Below are 20,875 nucleotides of genomic sequence, written 5' to 3'. Positions count from 1 at the left end.
AAGATCTGTCAGGTTTTTCATGGACACAACCCACATACTCAGTTCTGCTGCTCAACCCACAAAGGAATTTCCCTTATAAATGTGGCAGCATTTAAGGGGAAATAAACAGACTTTCCAAGGGTTTGAAATTTATCGCCAAGAAGCATTGTTACAACAACAATCAACAAAACACACATTTCCATACCTAATTTTATATAATCCTAGGATTGCTGGGGTTAAGTCATTCATACAAATAAATGCACACAAACACAAGACAGAGAGCGAGAGAGAGGTGCATACCTGGAAATCATGTGACAGTTCAGGACAAAAGCAGCTGTACTGTGTAAGCAGCTCTTTAGGTCTGTCAGGGTCAGGAGGAAGACGAAGTTTGTTCAGGTCAGTCTCCAAGTCATCATCCTGGACAAATATGCACACAAATGCATAATGACTCATGAGTCTTCAATATATACTTACAGCAGCATTTATCAAATAATTATTTTCATGCTAGTTGACCCCCAACAGCTCGCAGCTGATGGCTGGCCCTCTGTGAGCCTGGTTCTGCTGGAGGTTTCTTCCTGTTCAAAGGGAGTTTTTCATTTCCACCGTCTCCAAGTGCTTGCTCATAGGGGGTTGTCTCTTTGTTGTCTCTCTATTATTGTAAACTTAATGTTTGCTAACGACACTGTTACAAGCTTTATAGGTGTTGGTATTTTCAATATGGAGTTTTTACATTTAAATGAGGGAAATTCATACATGGGGAGAGAGAGAATCATAACAACTTTAGACATGGGGCCGTACGCAAGATGCTGGTGTGTTCTGGTCATAATTGTGAGTCTTGTTTACAGAATATTGATTGTTGAATTTAGCACTGATTTGGGAGGGCATGAGTTTTATGTGGTTGGCTACTTAGGAGTTTTGCAATTCTTGCAATTCTTGCAAGGTTCAACTGGCTTATCTTGAAAATTGATACTGCCTTATAAATACTCCTCATTCTTATACTTTTAATACAATCATATGGAAATTACAAACAAAATGAAGTCTAGCACTTTATGTTGCTACACATAGAGAGATTAGCAACATAGACACTGTCACCCAGTATCACAATGACAGTCACACTGTTAGTTAAACTTTGAATGACAATTGTTATAGTCAAGTATGGTTTGTAAAGTTTGTAGTTGTTGTACATATGATGAAAAACACCTGCTGTCCAGTGTGCTTTGCCAACCAGAAAAGTCTTATTGTGATTGGTTGAAAAGTATGTTGGTAGTTTGTTTCGTGATGGTACGAGATGTTTCCATTGATCCTGGCATTTAAGTCACCTATAATCAGTGGCATAACAGACTACAAACAACACTGAAGAGTTCCAGGTTAAGTAGAATCTCACACTCTGGCCTTTGCTTGCCTTTGTCCTTGACTGCCGATGATATGAAGAGTGTAATGTTGCCAAGATGATGGAAGAAATGCAATGTTCTTGAAGAAAACAGATATATTGACATGTGATATGAATATGTTCAGCTCTTCTTGTGGAAGGATTTATGAACAGTTTAATCTGACATGATGAGCATGTTGAATGTACAGGGTGGGCCGTTTATATGGATGCACCGTAATAACATGGGAATGGTTGGTGATATTAAAGTCCTGTTTGTGGCACATTAGTATATGTGAGGGGGCGAACTCCTCAAGATGGGTGGTGACCATGGTGGCCATTTAGAAGTCGGCCATCTTGGATACAACTTTTGTTTTTTCAATAGGAAGAGGGCCATGTGACACATCAGACTTATTGGTAATGTCACAAGAAAAACAATGGTGTGCTTGGTTTCAACGTAACTTTATTCTTTCAAGAGTTATTTACAAGTTTCTGACCACTCATAAAATGTGTTCAGTGTGCTGCCCATTGTGTTGGATTGTCAATGCAACACTCTTCTCCCACTCTTCACACACTGATAGCAACACCGCAGGAGAAATGCCAGCACAGGCATCCAGTATCTATAGTTTCAGGTGCTGCACATCTCGTATCTTCACACCATAGACAATTGCCTTCAGATGACCCCAAAGATAAAAGTCTAAGGGGGTCAGATCGGGAGACCTTGGGGGCCATTCAACTGGCCCACGACGACCAATCCACTTTCCAGGAAACTGTTCATCTAGGAATGCTCGGACCTGGCACCCATAATGTGGTGGTGCACCATCTTACTGGAAAAACTCAGGGAACGTGCCAGCTTCAGTGCATAAAGAGGGAAACACATCATCATGTAGCAATTTCAAATATCCAGTGGCCTTGAGGTTTCCATTGATGAAGAATGGACCCACTATCGTTGTACCCCATATACCACACCAAACCATCACTTTTGTTGTTCCAACAGTCTTGGAGGGATCCATCCAATGTGGGTTAGTGTCAGACCAATAGCGGTGGTTTTGTTTGTTAACTTCACCATTCACATAAAAGTTTGCCTCATCACTGAACAAAATCTTCTGCGTGAACTGAGGGTCCTGTTCCAATTTTTGTTTTGCCCATTCTGCAAATTCTGTGCGCCGATCTGGGTCATCCTCGTTGAGATGCTGCAGTAGCTGGAGTTTGTAAGGGTGCCATTTGTGAGTAGCTAATATCCGCCGAAGGGATGTTCGACTAATGCCACTCTCCAGTGACATGCGGCGAGTGCTACACTGTGGGCTCTTGCTGAATGAAGCTAGGACAGCCACTGATGTTTCTTCATTAGTGACAGTTTTCTTGCGTCCACATTTTGGCAAATCCAACACTGAACCAGTTTCACGAAACTTAGCAAGCAGTTTGCTAACTGTAGCATGGGAGATGGGCGGTCTCGTAGGGTGTCTTGCATTGAAATCTGCTGCAATGACCCGGTTACTGCGTTCACCAGATATCAACACAATTTCGATCCACTCCTCACGTGTTAACCTCTTCGACATGTCAATGGCTGTGAACAAAGAGAAACTTGTAAATAACTCATGAAAGAATAAAGTTACGTTGAAACCAAGCACACCATTGTTTTTCTTGTAACATTGCCAATAAGTTTGATGTGTCACATGGCCCTCTTCCTATTGAAAAAACAAAAGTTGTATCCAAGATGGCCGACTTTTAAATGGCCTCCATGGTCACCACCCATCTTGAGGAGTTCGCCCCCTCACATATACTAATGTGCCACAAACAGGACTTTAATATCACCAACCATTCCCATTTTATTACGGTGTATCCATATAAATGGCCCACCCTGTAGAGAGGCGTCTCTTTAGTCAAGGATCAGAACAAGTTGCTTGTGTGTTATAATGAAGTGATGAACCTCAATTTGAAATTTTAGGTCAAATCTTCATTAACGTGCACTGACAAAGTCAGGAGAGAGGTACAACAGTGAGTTGACAGCGAGTCTGGTTTGGTGCTGCATTTCAGCCAGTAGTGCTGGAGATCTTATCAAAATTGATGTAATTATGAACACAGAAAAATATGTTTAGATTTAGAAAGAACGGTGCAATGCCATCTGGAAAGTGCATGATTGGAAAACACTTCTTTGTTCTGCATGACAATGATACCACAATGCAATAAAACATAACTGAAAGAAACACAATGGAACACTGTCAGTCATGGATTGGCTTTCCCAGAGCCCGGACATTACGGAAGGAGTGTGGGATCATATTGACAGAAAATGGAACAAAAGGCAGACAACATCCAGAGCTTTGGATGTCCTTCACAAAGCCTGGAGAACTATTCAGAACATTATTACAGAACTTACAGGACTTCATTACAGAAAGCTACCTAAAAGACTTCAGAAGACATAAATTATTGACTCCAAGTTTAGTTTGTGTGTACAAACTCTGTTTTTGCCTTCTATATTGAATTCCCATTTGTGTTATAACATGTTTCAATAAATCGCTGCTCCTATTTCTCATTGTCACAGCAAAAGATAAAGAAATAAATGTTGGCTCAAGACCTTTGCACGATACTGTACGCATTTTGTTAACCATGGTGCTGTGCTTACAAGCAGCCTACTGCAGTAGATCCTGTGTATTTTGTTATTTTTTTAAAATTGTTTTATCACTTACTCGAAAGGAACCAGTCCTGTAAACCAGGAACTAGAGGCCCAGCCTCAATGCACAGTAACCACTGGACAATGAACACTGACTCATTATTCACCAATGTTGGAGGGGAGATTTAGGAAGGAAAGGTTTAATTTGAGATGGCAGTCTGCCCTGTGGGCAGTGACGTTTTTACAGCAGATCCCAAGTTAGTACTGAGGTATAGTACTGTGAATCATCCAAAGCAGCAGAATACTTGTATTGTAGGAGCAGCTCTGTACTGGCTGGGTACTGTTAAAAGCTTATGTCCTGTTGCAACATGACATGAAAAAAGAAAATAAAATGCCTACTGTTTTATTTACATGTGGAAACAAAGAGTGAAGCAATAGAAGAGCTATTTTTTTCAGGTAAAGATGAACTCTAAGCTTCATAAAACCTAAAATGTGAATGTGAAAAAAAAAAAAAGTTTATCAAAATGCTGATTCACCAGCCAAATGTTCAAACCAAACCTTTGTGGCCCATTTAAACTTGGAATAGCATTTTAATTGGAAAGCATGGCAGAGATTAGATCTCCAAAGCAGGCTGAGTTTTTCATTTAAACAGTTTCACATTTATTTCAAAAGGTTTTTTTGGGTGCACTTTTCTTTTTGGTTTTTGTTATTGTTGTGTGTTTTTTCACAAATTTTGTGAAAAAATCAAAAAGAAAGAAGAAAAATTGCTAACAGAAGCCATAACACACCGTTCCCAATCAAGCCGCATGTATTGATATTGGTTTTGTCAAGTAAAACTTGCAACAAACATCAGTAATCTCGGAAGAATCCTGGCATATAGAGTGTCCCTCAGAACTGTACCCAGTGCTACACATATTTACTCTGAGCACTCAAAGCATTTTCTACTACAAGCCACATTCACCCAGTCATAAAAATGCTTTTTATCTACCATTCACACTCCAATGGATGCTTCAACTCAGTGTCTCATGCAAGGATACGTTGATATTCAGACTAGAGGAGCTGGGGATCAAATGACCAACCTCTACAACCAGTTCATAGATGACACACTCTTCCTCCTGAACCAGCCAGATAAAGTATTCAAGTGCATGCCTTTGTACTGTGGAAGGTAGCAGCAGTACCCAGAAGGTATGCACAGGCCAAAAACCAGATTTCAAACCATAAACTTTCTTGCAGTGAGGTGACAATCCTAAGCACTCCATCTGCATAGACTCACAAAGTCTCTGTTGTTGGCCTCATGGTTATCTTCAGCTTCTTCAGCATCACTCTCATCACTGCTCTCATCTACAACACATATATACACACAACAGAAAACCGATAAGTTAGAGTGACTGTTGACTCCAAAGTAAAATTACAATCATAATGGACATTTAATTTATATAGCACATTTCATTATACTTAAACTTAAATTAGATTTATACTTAAACAAATGCAAAGGACAAAAACTATGTTGAAATGTATTGACACTTTTGTTGATTAATAAAAATTAGATTAAAATGTTCTGGAGAGACAAGATCCAATCAGAACACATCAAGCTGTGTAAAGAGGTTGAGTAAGCTTGGAAGTGATCCAGTCAGAAGTAATCTCCGTGTGCAGCAAGGTTGGATGTGCACAATTTGATCTGCCACCAACAAACAGGATGGGAGCGGGAGATGCTCCTATGACACCTGTTTTTCATGAAAATGTAACAAAATATCAACGTTTGAGAGGATGAGAAAAGTACATGTATGGACATGTTTCATTTCATCTCAAGGAAAATAAGATGGTTTGTTACTTATACACTCTATATTTTAGTCAACTGAATCAACTTCAGATTTAGTCTACTATGATCTTATGATATTTAGTCAACTAAAACTAAAAGAATTTAGATGCCGAAATTATGACTAAAGCCAAATTACATTTTAGTCCAAAGACTATGACATAGATTAAATCAGAATTTACTGTCAAAATTTACATTGCTGTACTGAACTGGAAGATAATGAAGTGACTTCAGTACTGGGGTAATACGTTTAAATTTCCAAGTATGTGGACAGAACTCTGGCTGCTGCATTCGTGCTGCTTACAGTCGTCCTGCAAATGGAGCGTTACAGTAGCCTAACCAGCCTGATATGACTGCATGAACCAAATTCTCAGAGTAAATTTTCTAACTTAAGATATTTTTGAAGTATAAAAAATTACTCTGGAAACGTTACTGAGCAGAACTGCAGTCTTACACGCCTCTCTGCAGCTTCTGTCTGCCTGTGTCCAAAACCCCATCCCCCTACAGCCTGCATCCGCTCCCAGACAAAAAACAAACAAACAAACAAAAGCTGTGTATGTTTGTTTGGGCCTATCTCTGTACTTGTAATGTATAGAGATCAGCTCAGATAAAATAATTATTGCGGGTGATTTTAACATCCATGGAGATACTAAACATGACAGCCTCAACACAGCATTTCATCTATTATTGGAGTCAATTGACTAAAGAACCCACCCACCACACATACTCTATATTTTGTTCTGAAACATGGCACTGAAACTGAACAGTATTCCCCGAAAACCCTCTTATGTCTCATCATTTCCTAATAACATTTAATTTTATTAAACGTTGACCTTGAGGTCAAGGTCACCGGGAATCAATCTTGTTCATTTTCAGTAGATACACCTAGGGTATAAATATCAAAGTGCTACGTTGCCTCAAGTTATTAAATCTACAAACGTGGGTGTCCACGCTGCCCACTCACGCAGTGGGGTGACGAAAAAACTCCATTAACCCTTAATGGAATAAAAATGGCCAGTCTCAGACTACATAAGATTAACTAAAGATTTAATTGGTCTGTTTGGGGCTCCTGAGGTCTAAACAGTTTTTGGAGGTCTATGAATCCTGGGACTTTACCTGGTGTCTCACTAACATCCGGGAAAGCAGTTGTACCAGGCAGGAGAAAGCTATATGCAGACTGATCTGATGTGACTGGTAGAGGAATTCTAGGAAGACACTTCCTCATCAGCTGCACGGATGGCTCCACCAAACACTCCAGATTTTTGCTTAATAAACATGTCTGCACAGAAACAAACAAGAAAATTGAAACAACATGAAAAACCCAGAAAAAGGTGAAAAAGAAACCTAGAAACAATTTGAACTCACCTGTGCAGTTTGAAATAGGAGTCTGATACCTCCCTGGGATAGAAAAGCCTGCCTGCCTGCAGTGCTGTCAGTGGCCTTAAGGAGGCAGCACAGGAGTGCATGACGGATTGCTATGGCAACATCTTGGGTATCTTTGCTATGCCAGTCCTCATAAAGCCACAAGAGGCCAGAGATGTATCCATTAGATACCGCAGAACAAACATTTGCCTCTGTGAAGGAGAAACAGACAAAAAAAAGGCAGGAAAGGACATCTGTACATTAACATCTTGGATCATTTTTTCTTAATATATACTATATTACTTCAGTAATAACTGACTGGAAGCAGTGCAGATGGCGAACCAGAAATGCATCTATGTATTCCAGATAAACTAGAAAAGTAAGAATGCCCTTTGAATAGTCTGAACTATTTCTAATCTCATTACAGTGTGTAACTTTGTTCACTTTGTTGTGGAAGTTTTCCATTTAAATAAAGCCTGCAGACGAGCGGTGAGTGGTAGCTAACATTCTTTAATCAAAGCACACAAAGAACAGACAACCAAGCTTGATGGAGCCCCTGCATGTCCGCGGGACAGACGGTCAGCAGAGTCTCACTGAGCCTAACATGGCTCTCAGTTAAATACCTTCTCCAGGAACAAAAGGCAGTACACAGCTGTTCCACACCTTAAGGTTCACACTCCCTTGCTACCTCCCAGAGTCCTCAAAGAGACAAAGGACTGGAGTTGTCTGCTTCCCCCCAACTTCCTTACTAGACCCCCACCATTTGTCTTACTGTATTGGTGTGAGACATGTTAAAATCCATTGGCACCAAGGCATCATACAATAAAATAATGTGATTAATAAATAAGTAAAAGAAATTCCTATACAACTTTTAGCAATCAAAACAAACCAACAAACAAGAAAATCCACTTTTCACGTAGTGCTGTGTTTTGCTGTGCTTACATTGTTTAACAAGACGACTGCATTCCTCAGAATTAGACATGTAGCCCCACATGATTCAATATTAAGTAAAATATTTCATCTTACAATTTTAACTATTTCAAAATATATATATATTAAATGCTGCTGGTGTGAATGCTTCTATACTCTGTTAAATGCTGAAGCACTGACATACTGTAATCATTAGCCTAAATATTTTGCCTGAACTATTTGGACTGAGAGGAAAACTGTTTGGATTCCGACTGATGTAACCTTCCTTTCACCCTGTGATAGCTGGGATAAGCTACAGCACCCCTGAAGTGGATAAGCGGATAAAATTGGGTGGTAGCATGGACATTTTTCTTTATGTAAAATAAATCACAAAAAAAACTGCAAGCCATCAGGATCTGGCTTTTAGACAGTCACTGGCAGGGCAGTGACTGTCTAAAAGGTCACTGCACAAGTTCAGTTAGTTACAGCAACTTACACAGATGCAAACAACTGACACTTGCTGAACTGAAGTATTGGCTGATTTCAGTCTCCACACTGGGGGTCCCAATCTGAACCCTGAATCTGACTACTGAACCTGCTTGAAAATCAGGAAAATCAACTTACACAGACTTTAAGCCTTTTAAAAATGTTTATCTGTCAGTGTCATCACAAACTGCACACTTGTATATTTTTGGGTCAGTCATCTAGTAAGTTCTCCAGTTTACAAGAAAATCCAGAATATTTAAGATGCCATTCAGAATGTCACTCGGTCCTTCTCTGCATCTTTCTGATGTACACATATCACATCTTGACAAACCAAATCCACACACACAGCAAATAAATAAGCATTTCTCCAAATGATATAAAATTAATCCATAAATTTTGTAAATTCAAATGTGTAATAATGAGAAATGACACAGGGAAAAGGTATTGAACACATGATGAAACAAAGGTGCAAAAAGGCATGAAAAGTCATGACACCGGCTGAAATCTATCAGTAATTAAAAAGCAATCCTGCCACCTATTACCAAGGTGTCACACAACAGGGAATTGTGAATTTTGTGGACAAGAGGAAACGTTTGAACATGTTAGAATGTGGGAAATATAGACAGGAAAGGCAAATGCTCAAATCTGAATTACAGAAAAATAGAGTTCAATTAAGGATAAAAGAAATATTACAAAGGAATACAAGTAGAGGAATACTCTCAAGATCTTTAAAACCTTATTGATTGCATTGGTTACAGAACAATTTCCGAACTACTGAAGGTTCCAGTGAGCACTGTTGGGGCCAAAATCCAGAAGTGGAAAGATCATTTCAACATAAACCAGCCACAGCCAGGTGTTCACCACAGGATATCAGACAGAGGAGTGAAAAGAATTTTCAGAAAGGTTGTCCAAGAGCTACAGCAAGACCTGGAATCAACAGGTACAATTGTTTCAGAGGAAAAAAAAATAAGTAATGCACTCAACCACCATGACCTGTTTATACACTCACCATGCAAGACTCCACAGCTGAAGAAAAAGGATGCTGCGAACAACCGAACAACATTTAGACAAGCCTGTGAAATACTGGGAGAATATAGTCTGGTCAGATGAGACCAAAATTGAATTGTTTGGATGCCATAAAATGCACCATGTTTGTAGGTCAAAGGTCACTGCACATCACCCCAAAAACACCATACCAACAGTGAAGTTTGGAGGTGGGAAAATCATGGGGTCGTTTTTCAACATACAGCACTGGTTTGCTTCGTATAATTGAATGAAGGATGAAAGGAAAAATGTACAGAGACATTCTTGATTAGAAATCTGTTGCCATCTTCCAGGATGATTAAAATGAAACGAGTGTGGATGTTTCAGCAAGATAATGATCCCAAACACACAGCCAAGGTAACTCTCCATTGGTCTCAGGGAAAGGGGAAAAAGCTGCTAGAATGGCCCAGCCAATCATCTGACCTGAATCCAGTTGAAAATCTATGCAAAGGATTAAAGCTAAGAATTGGAGTTCATAGAAGGAGCCCACAGAACTTTCAGGATTGGAAGACTTGTTGTTTTGTGTGGAAAAATGTGCCAAAATCACACATGAGAAATGCTTGTTACGAGTTTATCTACACAAGAGATGTCTTGAAATTTTTGCACGAAATATTAAATAGATTTTAAATACTTTTTCTGTGTCATTTCTTTTGTGTGTTTCATTGTGTTTACACTACAGTGGATTTGAAAAAAAGATCAACATGCGATTGAACTGCACACTTCCAGGTTTAATTCTGTGATTTTTAACAGATATTCCATTAACTGCAAAAATGTTGATTAAATATCTGGAATCGTTTACTGTTGAACTTGGAATTGGCAGGCTGGAATTTTCAATGGGAGTCAAAGAGACAAGAAATTGAAATAGAGTGAATTGCCAACAGACTAAACAGCTCGCCAACATCATAATCCCTGAAAGACAACCAAAATGAAAGCAACCTTCAGCTGCTCCTTTGCTTCCTAGGCAAATGTGACTTTTTGGCCTGAACTATGAAAAATAAAGTAGATCATTACAAATCTTTTATTGATTAAGAGAACACCTTTCACATCATGTTGGAAAATCAAGAACAGTTTTCAGGAGACAGGTATATCATTGAAAAAGTCTTCAATCAAAAAATGCCGTCATGAATATAAATGAAGGGCATTTACGAAAAAAGTTTGAACCAGTGGTTACACTCGAGAACAAAAAGCCCACATTAGACTAAGATTAATTGTGTTTATTGATGATGTGAATGTTGATAAGGATAGCATGTATTCTGAAATGTACAGGGCTATACTCAAAGAAAGAGAATATTTTCCAATTGCCAAGTTAGTCACCTGAACCCAACAGAGCATACGTTTCTGTTACTGAATATAAAAAATCGTCAAATTGCCATCAGAATTGTTGTCTAAAGGCGAAGAAAGATGCCCAACAGATTTACTTTACCAAATTGACCATCCCAGCCTTGCCGTAATGGTCCATTTGATTCACCTTTTATTATTTATTTTATTTTCATTTGCTGAATCCGGGACAGACTTGATTGGGGGAAAGAAAGAGTCCCACTAAACAACATGCATTGTAAAAGTAAATGCTATTGTAGATTATTATATTTTTGTTTGTGGACTTGGTTGAACTGAGAGTTTGTGAGACAGTGCACACAATGTTCATTGTTGAAAATGACTGGCCTGTGGTTTTAGTACTGTAGGAGTCCATTTCTGTCATTATCATGTTGGTGTGTGACATTTACAATAAATCTGGCTGAGCAGAGATGTGTGTATTTTTTGTGTATGTGAGAGAGAGGGAGGAAAGGATGGGTGGTGTTCATGTGTGCCCATCTCTTTTTTCTTTCTCAACAGGTGATCCAGGTGATTTATATATGTATTTTTTGTCTGTTTGTTTTGTTGGTTTTTGTTTTTTGCCCTTTATCACCGTCCCTCTTCCCTGCTGTTTTTCTTTCCCTCTTTCTTTCTCCCTTTTCTTTTCCCCAGTCAAGTCTGTCCCGTGTGTAGCAAGTGAAAATAAAATAAACAATAAAAGCAAAGGTGAATCAAATAGACCAATACGGCAAGGCTGGGATGGTCCATTTGATAAAGTAAATCCGTTGGGCATCTTTCTTTGCCTTTAGACAATAATTCTGATGGCAAAAGAGCCAAACGGGACAGGCGAAAAATAAAAAAATAACAACTGTAGCTTGCCTCCACCAGTGTGTGAATGTGAAAGTGAATGAATAGTGGAATTGTAAAGCGCTTTGAGGGTCTCGAAAAGCGCTATATAAAATGCAATCCATTATTATTATAAAATATAACGTAATTAAAGTCTAAATTGTGGACATTTACTTTTTTTCCTCCCCCCTTTATTGTCCCTTTATCGATCCCGCAGATCGATAAAGGCTACACTAGGAACTGAAAGCTGCAGAAGCTAAAAACCTCACTAGGGCTGAGAAACACTGGAGAAGGAAAACAGATGCTTTGACAAAGGGACACTGACATAATATATGATATGCATAGGAGGGTAATTAGGGAAGTGGAAACACGTGGGAAAAAACACTCAGCTAAACTGAATCTAAAGAATGAGACAAGGGAAGCCAATCTGAGCATAATGCACATGAGACGAGAGACTATCAAAATAAAACAGTAACAGAACACAGGAACACAGACTTGATATGGTAATGTCTGTCCATAATACTACTGTTAACTAGTATTATAGAAATCATTATTGTGATTTACTTTTCATTGGGGGCGATCGTGGCTCAAGAGTTGGCAGTTCGTCTTGTAATCGGAAGGCTGCTGGTTCGAGCCCCGGCTCGGACAGTCTCGGTCGTTGTGTCCTTGGGCAAGACACTTCACCTACCGCCTACTGGTGATGGCCAGAGGGGCCAATGGCGTGATATGGCAGCCTCGCTTCTGTCAGTCTGCCCCAGGGCAGCTGTGGCTACAACTGTAGCTTGCCTCTACCAGTGTGTGAATGTGAGAGTGAATGAATAGTGGAAGTGTAAAGCGCTTTGAGGGTCTCGAAAAGCGCTATATAAATGCAATCCATTATTATTAGGTTGAGCTGGTTCAGCTGACACCATATAGAGGGCATTTGTCTGTAAAAAAAAACCTCACTGGGTTGTGTGTGAAGGTTCTCAGTCATCCAGGTCATCGTAGTGTAAGGAGCTTGGAAAGAAAAGCGTCTGGACTTCTTCAAGTTTTCTTGAAGACGTTTCACGTCTCATCCGAGAAACTTCTTCAGTTCTAAGAGCAATTGGTGGAGAGTCCCAGATTTTAAACCCTATGGAAGTGTCCGCAAGAGGGTCATGGACCCCCTATTCACCCTCTACCTAATCACACAAGCCAAGCAGGAGGTGCCATCAAGTATCATAACTGCCAATTAATTTTTCACATCACTGAGAAGGAATTTGGGCCCACTCTTCTTAATTCAGCCACAGTGGAGGGGTTTCAAGCATGTTTTGGAAGACTTGTTGTTGTCCAAAATTATTATTGTTATTATTATTTTTTGAGTCATTTAGAGGTGGACTAGTTGGTGTGTTTTAGATTAATGTCTTGCTTCAGGACATGAACTGATGGACTGATGGATTAGAATTCATAGTTCATCAATTACAGAAAGTCATCCAGGTCCTGAAGCAGCAAAGCAGCTCCAGACCCTCACACTACCACAACCATGTTTCACTGTTGGTATGATATTCTTTTCATGAAATGCTGTGATAATTTAATGTCAATGTAACACAGTCAAATCTTTCAAAAAGTTCAGCTTTTATCTCATCAGTGAACAAGAAGTTGAGTAAATTGTATCGAATCTAATCTAAAAATCTTACCGTCTTCCCTCTCTGTCAACTGCAGGTTGAATTTTTTATGGATGTCACCCAAGCCATGGGTCTGGTCTCACTGTAAAACATTTCAGTGTGTATCTTTTAAATAAAAGTGTGAAAAGCCATTTTTATTTACAAATTGTAAATCAATCAGCGAAATATCCACTTTTATGCTTTTTGTCATTTTAATTTTCTTCATATCAACAACCATTTGACTGTAATGGATTGAACTGACACCCCCACCTCCTCCCACAAACAGCAGATTATGGAGCTTCTCAATGGTTCATGAAAGTTTGCTAATAGTTTTGCCATAACTTACTTTGAAATGTAAGACATTTAACAAAACTCAATTGTACATCATCATAAATTAAAGTGGGCATTAAAAGATTACATCATTAGATTTATTTAACATCAGCAACAGATAACCAGTTTTGGATTTTCTTACAGTAGTAATCTGAATTGTTAATAATTGGGTCAGGGTTCCTTCCTATTCTTTGTCCATTATCTTCAGACTGATCCTCACTTTATGAATGTGACTGAGTGGATTGGACCACATACTCTTACTCCTGTTTCAGCAGTTCCTGTATAGTGTCATCAGTCATGTCAACAAGTGTTTCACAGAAATTCAGGTTCAAAAAAGAGGGAGCCTTCATTTTATGCACAAGAGTGGAAACATTGTGATGGCTAGTGTTCTTGCCATAAAGACCTTAAAAATTGGCGAAGTGGCTGAGCAGACCAAAGAGGATAATGAACCGCCAGAGATATAATGTCATTCTAAAGAGTTTCTGTATCCGTTGCAAAAGGCAGCAGAAGCTCTTGCTGTTCACTAGTGAGCAAGTTGTCTCATGCCATGTTATTTGTGATCTACTCTATATCCATGTCAATGTGATCGTGTAGAACAGTGGTTCTCAAACTGTGGTACACGGGCTCCCTCTAGTGGTACGTGGGAAGTCTCCAATAAAATTTTTATGATTAAATAATATACCATTTTCTGCTTGAGGGATTTCTGAAAAATTAAAACGTACAGCTCTGTTATCACTTCCAACATAAATGGAGACAGGAAACTAAACAGCAGTGACGTTTCTAGGGTTACTGAAGTTGGGCTAGCTGGTATAAAATGATGTCCTGCGTGGTGGCTAGCTACACAGCTATGGTTAGCTTAATATAAACACATTAGCATAGTGAAGCTGGAGGATGAATGCTAACTTTTTTCCACTCGATAACAGTTGACGCGAGGGTTCCCAATGGTTAGGGACAAATGCAATCGCATGTCAGGATGATGTAAACGGACCAAACTTCAGTCAGGAGAACAACTGAGATAATTCATCACAATACGAGGTTAGTAATTAATATACTCCTGCATGGGCTGGGCTGTAGTTACATTGTAAGGTTTTAAAAACTGGGCTTTAAAATAAACAGTGTTAATAAAAACCGACAGAGGCCGACAGTGATCACTGCCTTTTTTAGGGTCTTGTTCAGATTAAATAGAACAAAATATAAAGCATTAAAACATGATAAAAACACAACAGCCTTGATAAACGCAGAGTAGTTTGGACCCGGAAGCGGGATTCATACATCATCACTTGGAGACTGGATAATCTACCTGCTGTGAATATTTTAATGCAGTACAGCTGTTATTATTATCACTTGTCACATCCTGTTTATGACAGTTAAAATAAATAACATTCATATAAGAAATAAAATTGTCTCATGTAAACTGTATGTGGTGTTAAATAGGCCTCTACTACTGTACTTTAATGTTGGTCATAAGGGTAGTACTTCAAGATCCACATATTTTATGAGATGGTACTCATTGTGAAAAGTTTGAGAACCACTAGTGTAGAAAATATGGACAACCCAACAACTCCCCAAAAGTGTCTCTATCGCCCCCTGGTGTCTGGCTGCAGTATAGTTCAAAAACCCTACACCCTCGACGTTAGAAGATGGAACGGGGACAAAGTAAAAGTTCTCCTGAGATAAACTTTTCCAAAAGATGGTTTCAGCAATTATTATTAGTTGTTCTCATCATGTTGATTTGGGTTTAAGGGGTCTCCTTTATCATAAGTTTGATTTTAATTTGTTAAATTGATGCGCAACGTCATTTTGATTGGCAGCTGCACTTACAGAGAAACTTGCATATATCTCTGTTCGGGTACTGAAGCTAGAAGAGAGACGCTAAGCTGAGTTTCAGCATTTACTTTCCAAAACCACAAGTTTCTATTTCAAACTGATGGCGTGAGGTGTTCTGCGGTAAACTGGACTAGAAGGACCTGATGCATCATTATTGGGTAAGTTAAATGTGTGTTTGGAAGCCAATTAATGTGCTTAACTAACTAGTTAAGACAAGCAGTCAGCTGTCGGGGAAAGTTGTTGTTGGCTAGCTAATTCGTGTACATGAATGAATTTACCCTGACTGAAGAAATCACTGATATTGAATGGTTATTAAGTCAGTGCAGTAGCTCAGTGAAACTGAAACAACTGAAATGAGAAACAGAGAAAAGTCACAGGGCTGGTCATTCACTAACACTGTCATTACTTTACTTTTTTATGAGTATCATTCTGTAAGAGTTAGTGATGGGATTTCCGGCTCTTTTTAGAGAACCGGCTCTTTCGGATCGGCTCACTAAAAAGAGCAGGCTCTTTCGGCTCCGAACCGGCTCTTCAGGTTGTTTTGTTGCTTTAGTTAATTTATTATTAACAATAATATAAAATTATGCACAAAAGGAATTACTAATGTAAAAAGTGGTTTTATTTATATATGTTTATATATAAATATATGCGGTGGCCCCCAGAGACAAAACACGTACAAACTCCAAAACACATTTCTAGCATTAACTGAACTTCCAAAACAGAGCTACCTAGATCACTTAAATTACACAATTGAAAGCATGTGTGTATTGTTTGTGTATTTATACACAAGCACTCATATATATTCAAATAATTTAAAAAAAAAGTTCATTTACCTGTTACTACCACACACCAAATCCGGTCGTTGGTACTTGCTGGCTTGTGTAGCCACTAGGTAACAAAGCTCAACACTTTTTACGTGCTTTGTCTCTAGGGGCCACCGTAAATATACTTTTATTTATTCACTCCACATAAAATGTAATAAATAAATCATATAATACAAAAACCAACTATTCACATTTCAACTTTTAACTATTTAAATTTTCAGCTTTTTCCTTTTGCAAATTTAAAGTGAAACAACACAAAACACTGCAAACCACAACACAATTAAATATAAATTAAAATATGAAAACAAAAAGAAGATGCATATTCTCTGTCATATGGGCCTGCATGAATAAACTTTCTGAATCCTTTATCATCTGCAACTGAAAATAGTTGTGGATAATTACTATACCTTTCTAATGTGACGTTGTTGTCCCTGGCTCTCTTTCTCTCTCTTTCCCTCCGGCTCTTTTCCTGTGCTACTGCGAGTGTAACTACCGCCCCTCCCCCCTCTTCCCAGCGCAAAGCACAAGGCTTGCGTGGGGAGTGACGCGGAAAAAAAGTGCGAGAGAGAGGGTGAGAGAAAGGGGAAAAAAACCCACGGCTCCCAATAAGGAGCCGGCTCGCGTCGTTCACTTCAAAGATCCGGCTCTAAGAGCCATTTCGCTCGCGACCGACACATCACTAGTAAGAGTAACAGGCTGTACTCTTCTTCAGTTCCTGTGCAGAGCTGATTATTAAATATGTGCAAACAGCATCATGTTTCCGTCTCTCTCCACATCTGCAAGGACAGTAGACAGTTACCAATTTTTTTTCAGAAGTGTGGACTTCAACAACCCCTCATTAGTAGTGGCAGATTTAAAACAGTATTAATGGAAGATGAATTACTGATGACTTAAAATGTTCTTATAGTATTCTTCACTAGCTGTAATATCAATTCCAGTTTCTAGCTGATATTTTAGTTTGTTAACCCAGCTCATGTCCACAAAATAAAAGAAACAGAATTAATGGGCAAAAAAATCCCAAAGCCTAATAAATATGTTCTGAGTGAACATATTTGGTTAATATGTGCATTGAGGGACATATCCTGGTCAAAAAACAACTCAAAGATTCCTAACAGTGTTACTGGAGTCCAAGGCAATGCCACCTAGCGTAAGCATCTTGTTAGATACTGTATTTCTAAAATTTTTAGAACTGAGTACAATAACTTCAATAACGACATTCCTGCAGTTTAACTAATTGGTATGTGTTATCTGGCTTCATGGATAGATAAAACTGGGTATCATCTAAATAACAATGAAAATTTATGCTCTGCCTTCAAATGGTACTGTCTCAGTGAAGCTTGAATAATGTAAGCAGAACTGGTCCCAGCACAGGACCTTATATGAACACGCAAAAGTCTAATAGAGAGACATGATTCAAATCACTGCAGAGCAGTACCTTTGATACCTACAGCAACTCTCTAACAAAATATTGTAGTCAACAGTGTCAAGCGTGCTGTCAGATCATTTGTAAACTTTACTGCTGTGTATATATTGTAGTGAATACCATGATGGTCAGTATGTTCAGGTCTGGATGTATGTATTTATGTAGTTCAGTGGATTAGACATGTTTTGAATAAGCACTGACTTATATATAAGGTCCTCTAGTTCACAACTGCACGGCAGAGCACAGCAAAATAAGCCATAACTTTTAAGGAAATGTCTGTAGAGCTCTAAAAATAATTTTAGCAAGGCACAGATCTGGGGAAGGATGCAGAACAATGTCTGCAGCTTTGACAGTTCCATGAACACAGTGACCTCCATCAACCATAAATGCAAGAAGTTGGGAGCCACTAGGATTTTTCCTAGATCTGCCTACCCAAACAATCTGAGCCATCAGAGTAGAAGAGCCTTAGTCAGGGAGGTGACCAAAAACCGAATCGTCACTTTGACAGTGATCCAGCATTGCTCTATAAAAAATGGTTGTCCTGCAGCACTCTGCCAATCAGGCCATGATGGTGTGGAAAGACAGAAGCCATAAGCCACATAAAAGGCTGGCCAAAAGGCACCTGAAGGGTTCTCAGTTCATGAGAAACAAAATTATCTGGTCTGATGAAACAAGAATTGAAATCTTTGGCCTGAATGGCATGCATTATGTCTGCACCAGACATCAATTGTCACCTGGCCAATACCATCCCTACAGTGAAGCATGGTGGTGGCAACATCATGCTGCGGGTATGTCTTTTTTCGCCAACCAGAACTGGGAGACTTGTCAGGGTCAAGGGAAATGCATGCAGGAATGTACAGAGACATCCTTGATGATAACCTGCTCCTGAGAGCTCAGACTGGGGCATAGGTTCATCTTCCAACAGGAAAATGACCCTAAACACACAGCCGCAACAAAGGAGTGGCTTTGGGACCATTCTATGAATGTCTTTGAGTGACCCAGGCAGATCCCAGACTTGAACCCAATTGAAAATCTCTGGAGAGATCTGAAAATGGCTGTGCACTAGTGTTTCCCTTCCAACCTGATGGAGGAGGAGAGGTTTTACAAAACAGAGTGGGAGAAATTGCCCAAAAATAAGTGTTATATATAAAACACCCAGCTCGCCCCTGCGGGCGGTTTATCCTTCAAGCTCGGGTCCTCTACCAGAGGCCTGGGAGCTTGAGGGTCCTGCGCAGTATCTTAGCTATTCCCAGGACTGCGCTCTTCTGGACAGAGATCTCCGATGTCGTTCCTGGGATCTGCTGGAGCAACTCGCCTAGCTTGGGAGTCACCGCACCTAGTGCTCCGATTACCACTGGGATCACCGTTACCTTCACCCTCCACATCCTCTCGAGCTCTTCTCTGAGCCCTTGGTATTTCTCCAGCTTCTCGTGTTCCTTCTTCCTGATATTGCTGTCATTCGGAACCGCTGCATCGATCACTACGGCCGTCTTCTTCTGTTTGTCTACCACCACTATGTCCGGTTGGTTAGCCACCACCATTTTGTCCGTCTGTATCTGGAAGTCCCACAGGGTCTTAGCTTTGTCATTCTCCACCACCCTTGAGGGCGTCTCCCATTTTGACCTCGGAACTTCCAGGCCATACTCGGCACAGATATTTCCGTATACTATGCCGGCCACTTGGTTATGGCGTTCCATGTATGCCCTGCCTGCTAGCATCTTGCACCCTGCTGTTATGTGCTGGATTGTCTCTGGGGCATCTTTACGCAGCCTGCACCTGGGGTCTTGCCTGGTGTGATAGACCCCAGCCTCTATCGATCTTGTACTCAGAGCTTGTTCTTGTGCTGCCATGATTAGTGCCTCTGTGCTGTCTTTCAGTCCAGCTTTGTCCAGCCACTGGTAGGATTTCTGGATATCAGCCACCTCCTCTATCTGCCGGTGGTACATACCGTGCAGGGGCCTGTCCTTCCATGATGGTTCCTCGTCTTCCTCCTCTTTCTTGGGTTTCTGCTGCCTGAGGTATTCACTGAGCACTCGGTCAGTTGGGGCCATCTTCCCAATGTATTTGTGGATGTTCGTTGTCTCATCCTGGACTGTGGTGCTCACACTCACCAGTCCCCGGCCTCCTTCCTTCCGCTTAGCGTACAGCCTCAGGGTGCTGGACTTGGGGTGAAACCCTTCATGCATGGTAAGGAGCTTTCTTGTCTTTATGTCAGTGGCTTCTATCTCCTCCTTTGGCCAACTTATTATACCAGCTGGGTACCTGATCACGGGCAGGGCGTAGGCGTTGATAGCCCGGATCTTGTTCTTACCGTTCAGCTGACTCCTCAGGACTTGCCTGACCCTCTGCAGGTACTCGGTGGTTGCAGCTTTTCCCATTCGCCTGCGGGATCCCCAGGTACTTGTAACTGTCCTCTATGTCTGCAATGTTGCCTTCTGGTAGTTCGATCCCCTCAGTTCTGACTACCTTCCCTCTCTTTGTTATCATACAACTACACTTCTCCAGTCCGAATGACATCCCGATGTCATTGCTGTATATCCTGGTAGTGTGGATCAGTGAATCGATGTCTCATTCACTCTTGGCATACAGCTTGATGTCATCCATGTACAGGAGGTGGCTGACAACTAGGGATGGGTATCGAAACCCGGTTGTTGTTGAGAACCGGTTCCCACTGTTTCAATACCTTGGAATTGTTTGCCATTTTTGCAAACGATTCCCTTATCCATTCCAGTCACCCTGAATGACGTCACCACGTTGCGGAGCGTCATTTACCTGGCAGGAAACATGGCGGCTCAAACGCTCAAAAGTTTGGTTATACTTTATGAGAACGGATGACAACAGGGCAATTGCAAAGTAGATATTTCATTTAAGGGAGGAAACACTACGAATATGCAAAAGCATTTGCTCACAAAACACGCGATAACCTTAAATGAATGTCGTATTTTTAATTCCATTCTGGACTCATGAATCTCAACCCAGCAGCAGCGGTAACGTTTGCACGTCCTCTCCCGTTAATGCGGCAGGTAAATAATCAACTAACTGTGCATATTATGTTAGCGCGATCTGCCTTATTACAAAACCTGCCATTACTGTGTGCTGCATTTAGGTGACCATGATGAGAGAGACAGAGTCTGGCT

At 40.2% G+C, this 20,875-nt stretch overlaps 1 protein-coding gene across 1 annotated transcript in view; it reads right to left on the bottom strand.

Moving 5' to 3' along the window:
* LOC134631769 (cytosolic carboxypeptidase 4) overlaps nucleotides 1-20,875 on the bottom strand; it is a 67,163-nt gene that overhangs the window by 26,879 nt on the left and 19,409 nt on the right. The window contains 4 exon segments of the mRNA XM_063480321.1: nucleotides 280-396; nucleotides 5,230-5,297; nucleotides 6,889-7,051; nucleotides 7,138-7,346. Of these exon segments, the coding sequence (XP_063336391.1) occupies nucleotides 280-396; nucleotides 5,230-5,297; nucleotides 6,889-7,051; nucleotides 7,138-7,346 (557 nt within the window).

The sequence above is a fragment of the Pelmatolapia mariae genome, linkage group LG7, assembly GCF_036321145.2.
Source record: "Pelmatolapia mariae isolate MD_Pm_ZW linkage group LG7, Pm_UMD_F_2, whole genome shotgun sequence".
Taxonomy (NCBI): Eukaryota; Metazoa; Chordata; class Actinopteri; order Cichliformes; family Cichlidae; genus Pelmatolapia; species Pelmatolapia mariae.
Note: the sequence above shows the minus strand (reverse complement) of the source record. Positions and strands in the feature narration are given on the sequence as shown.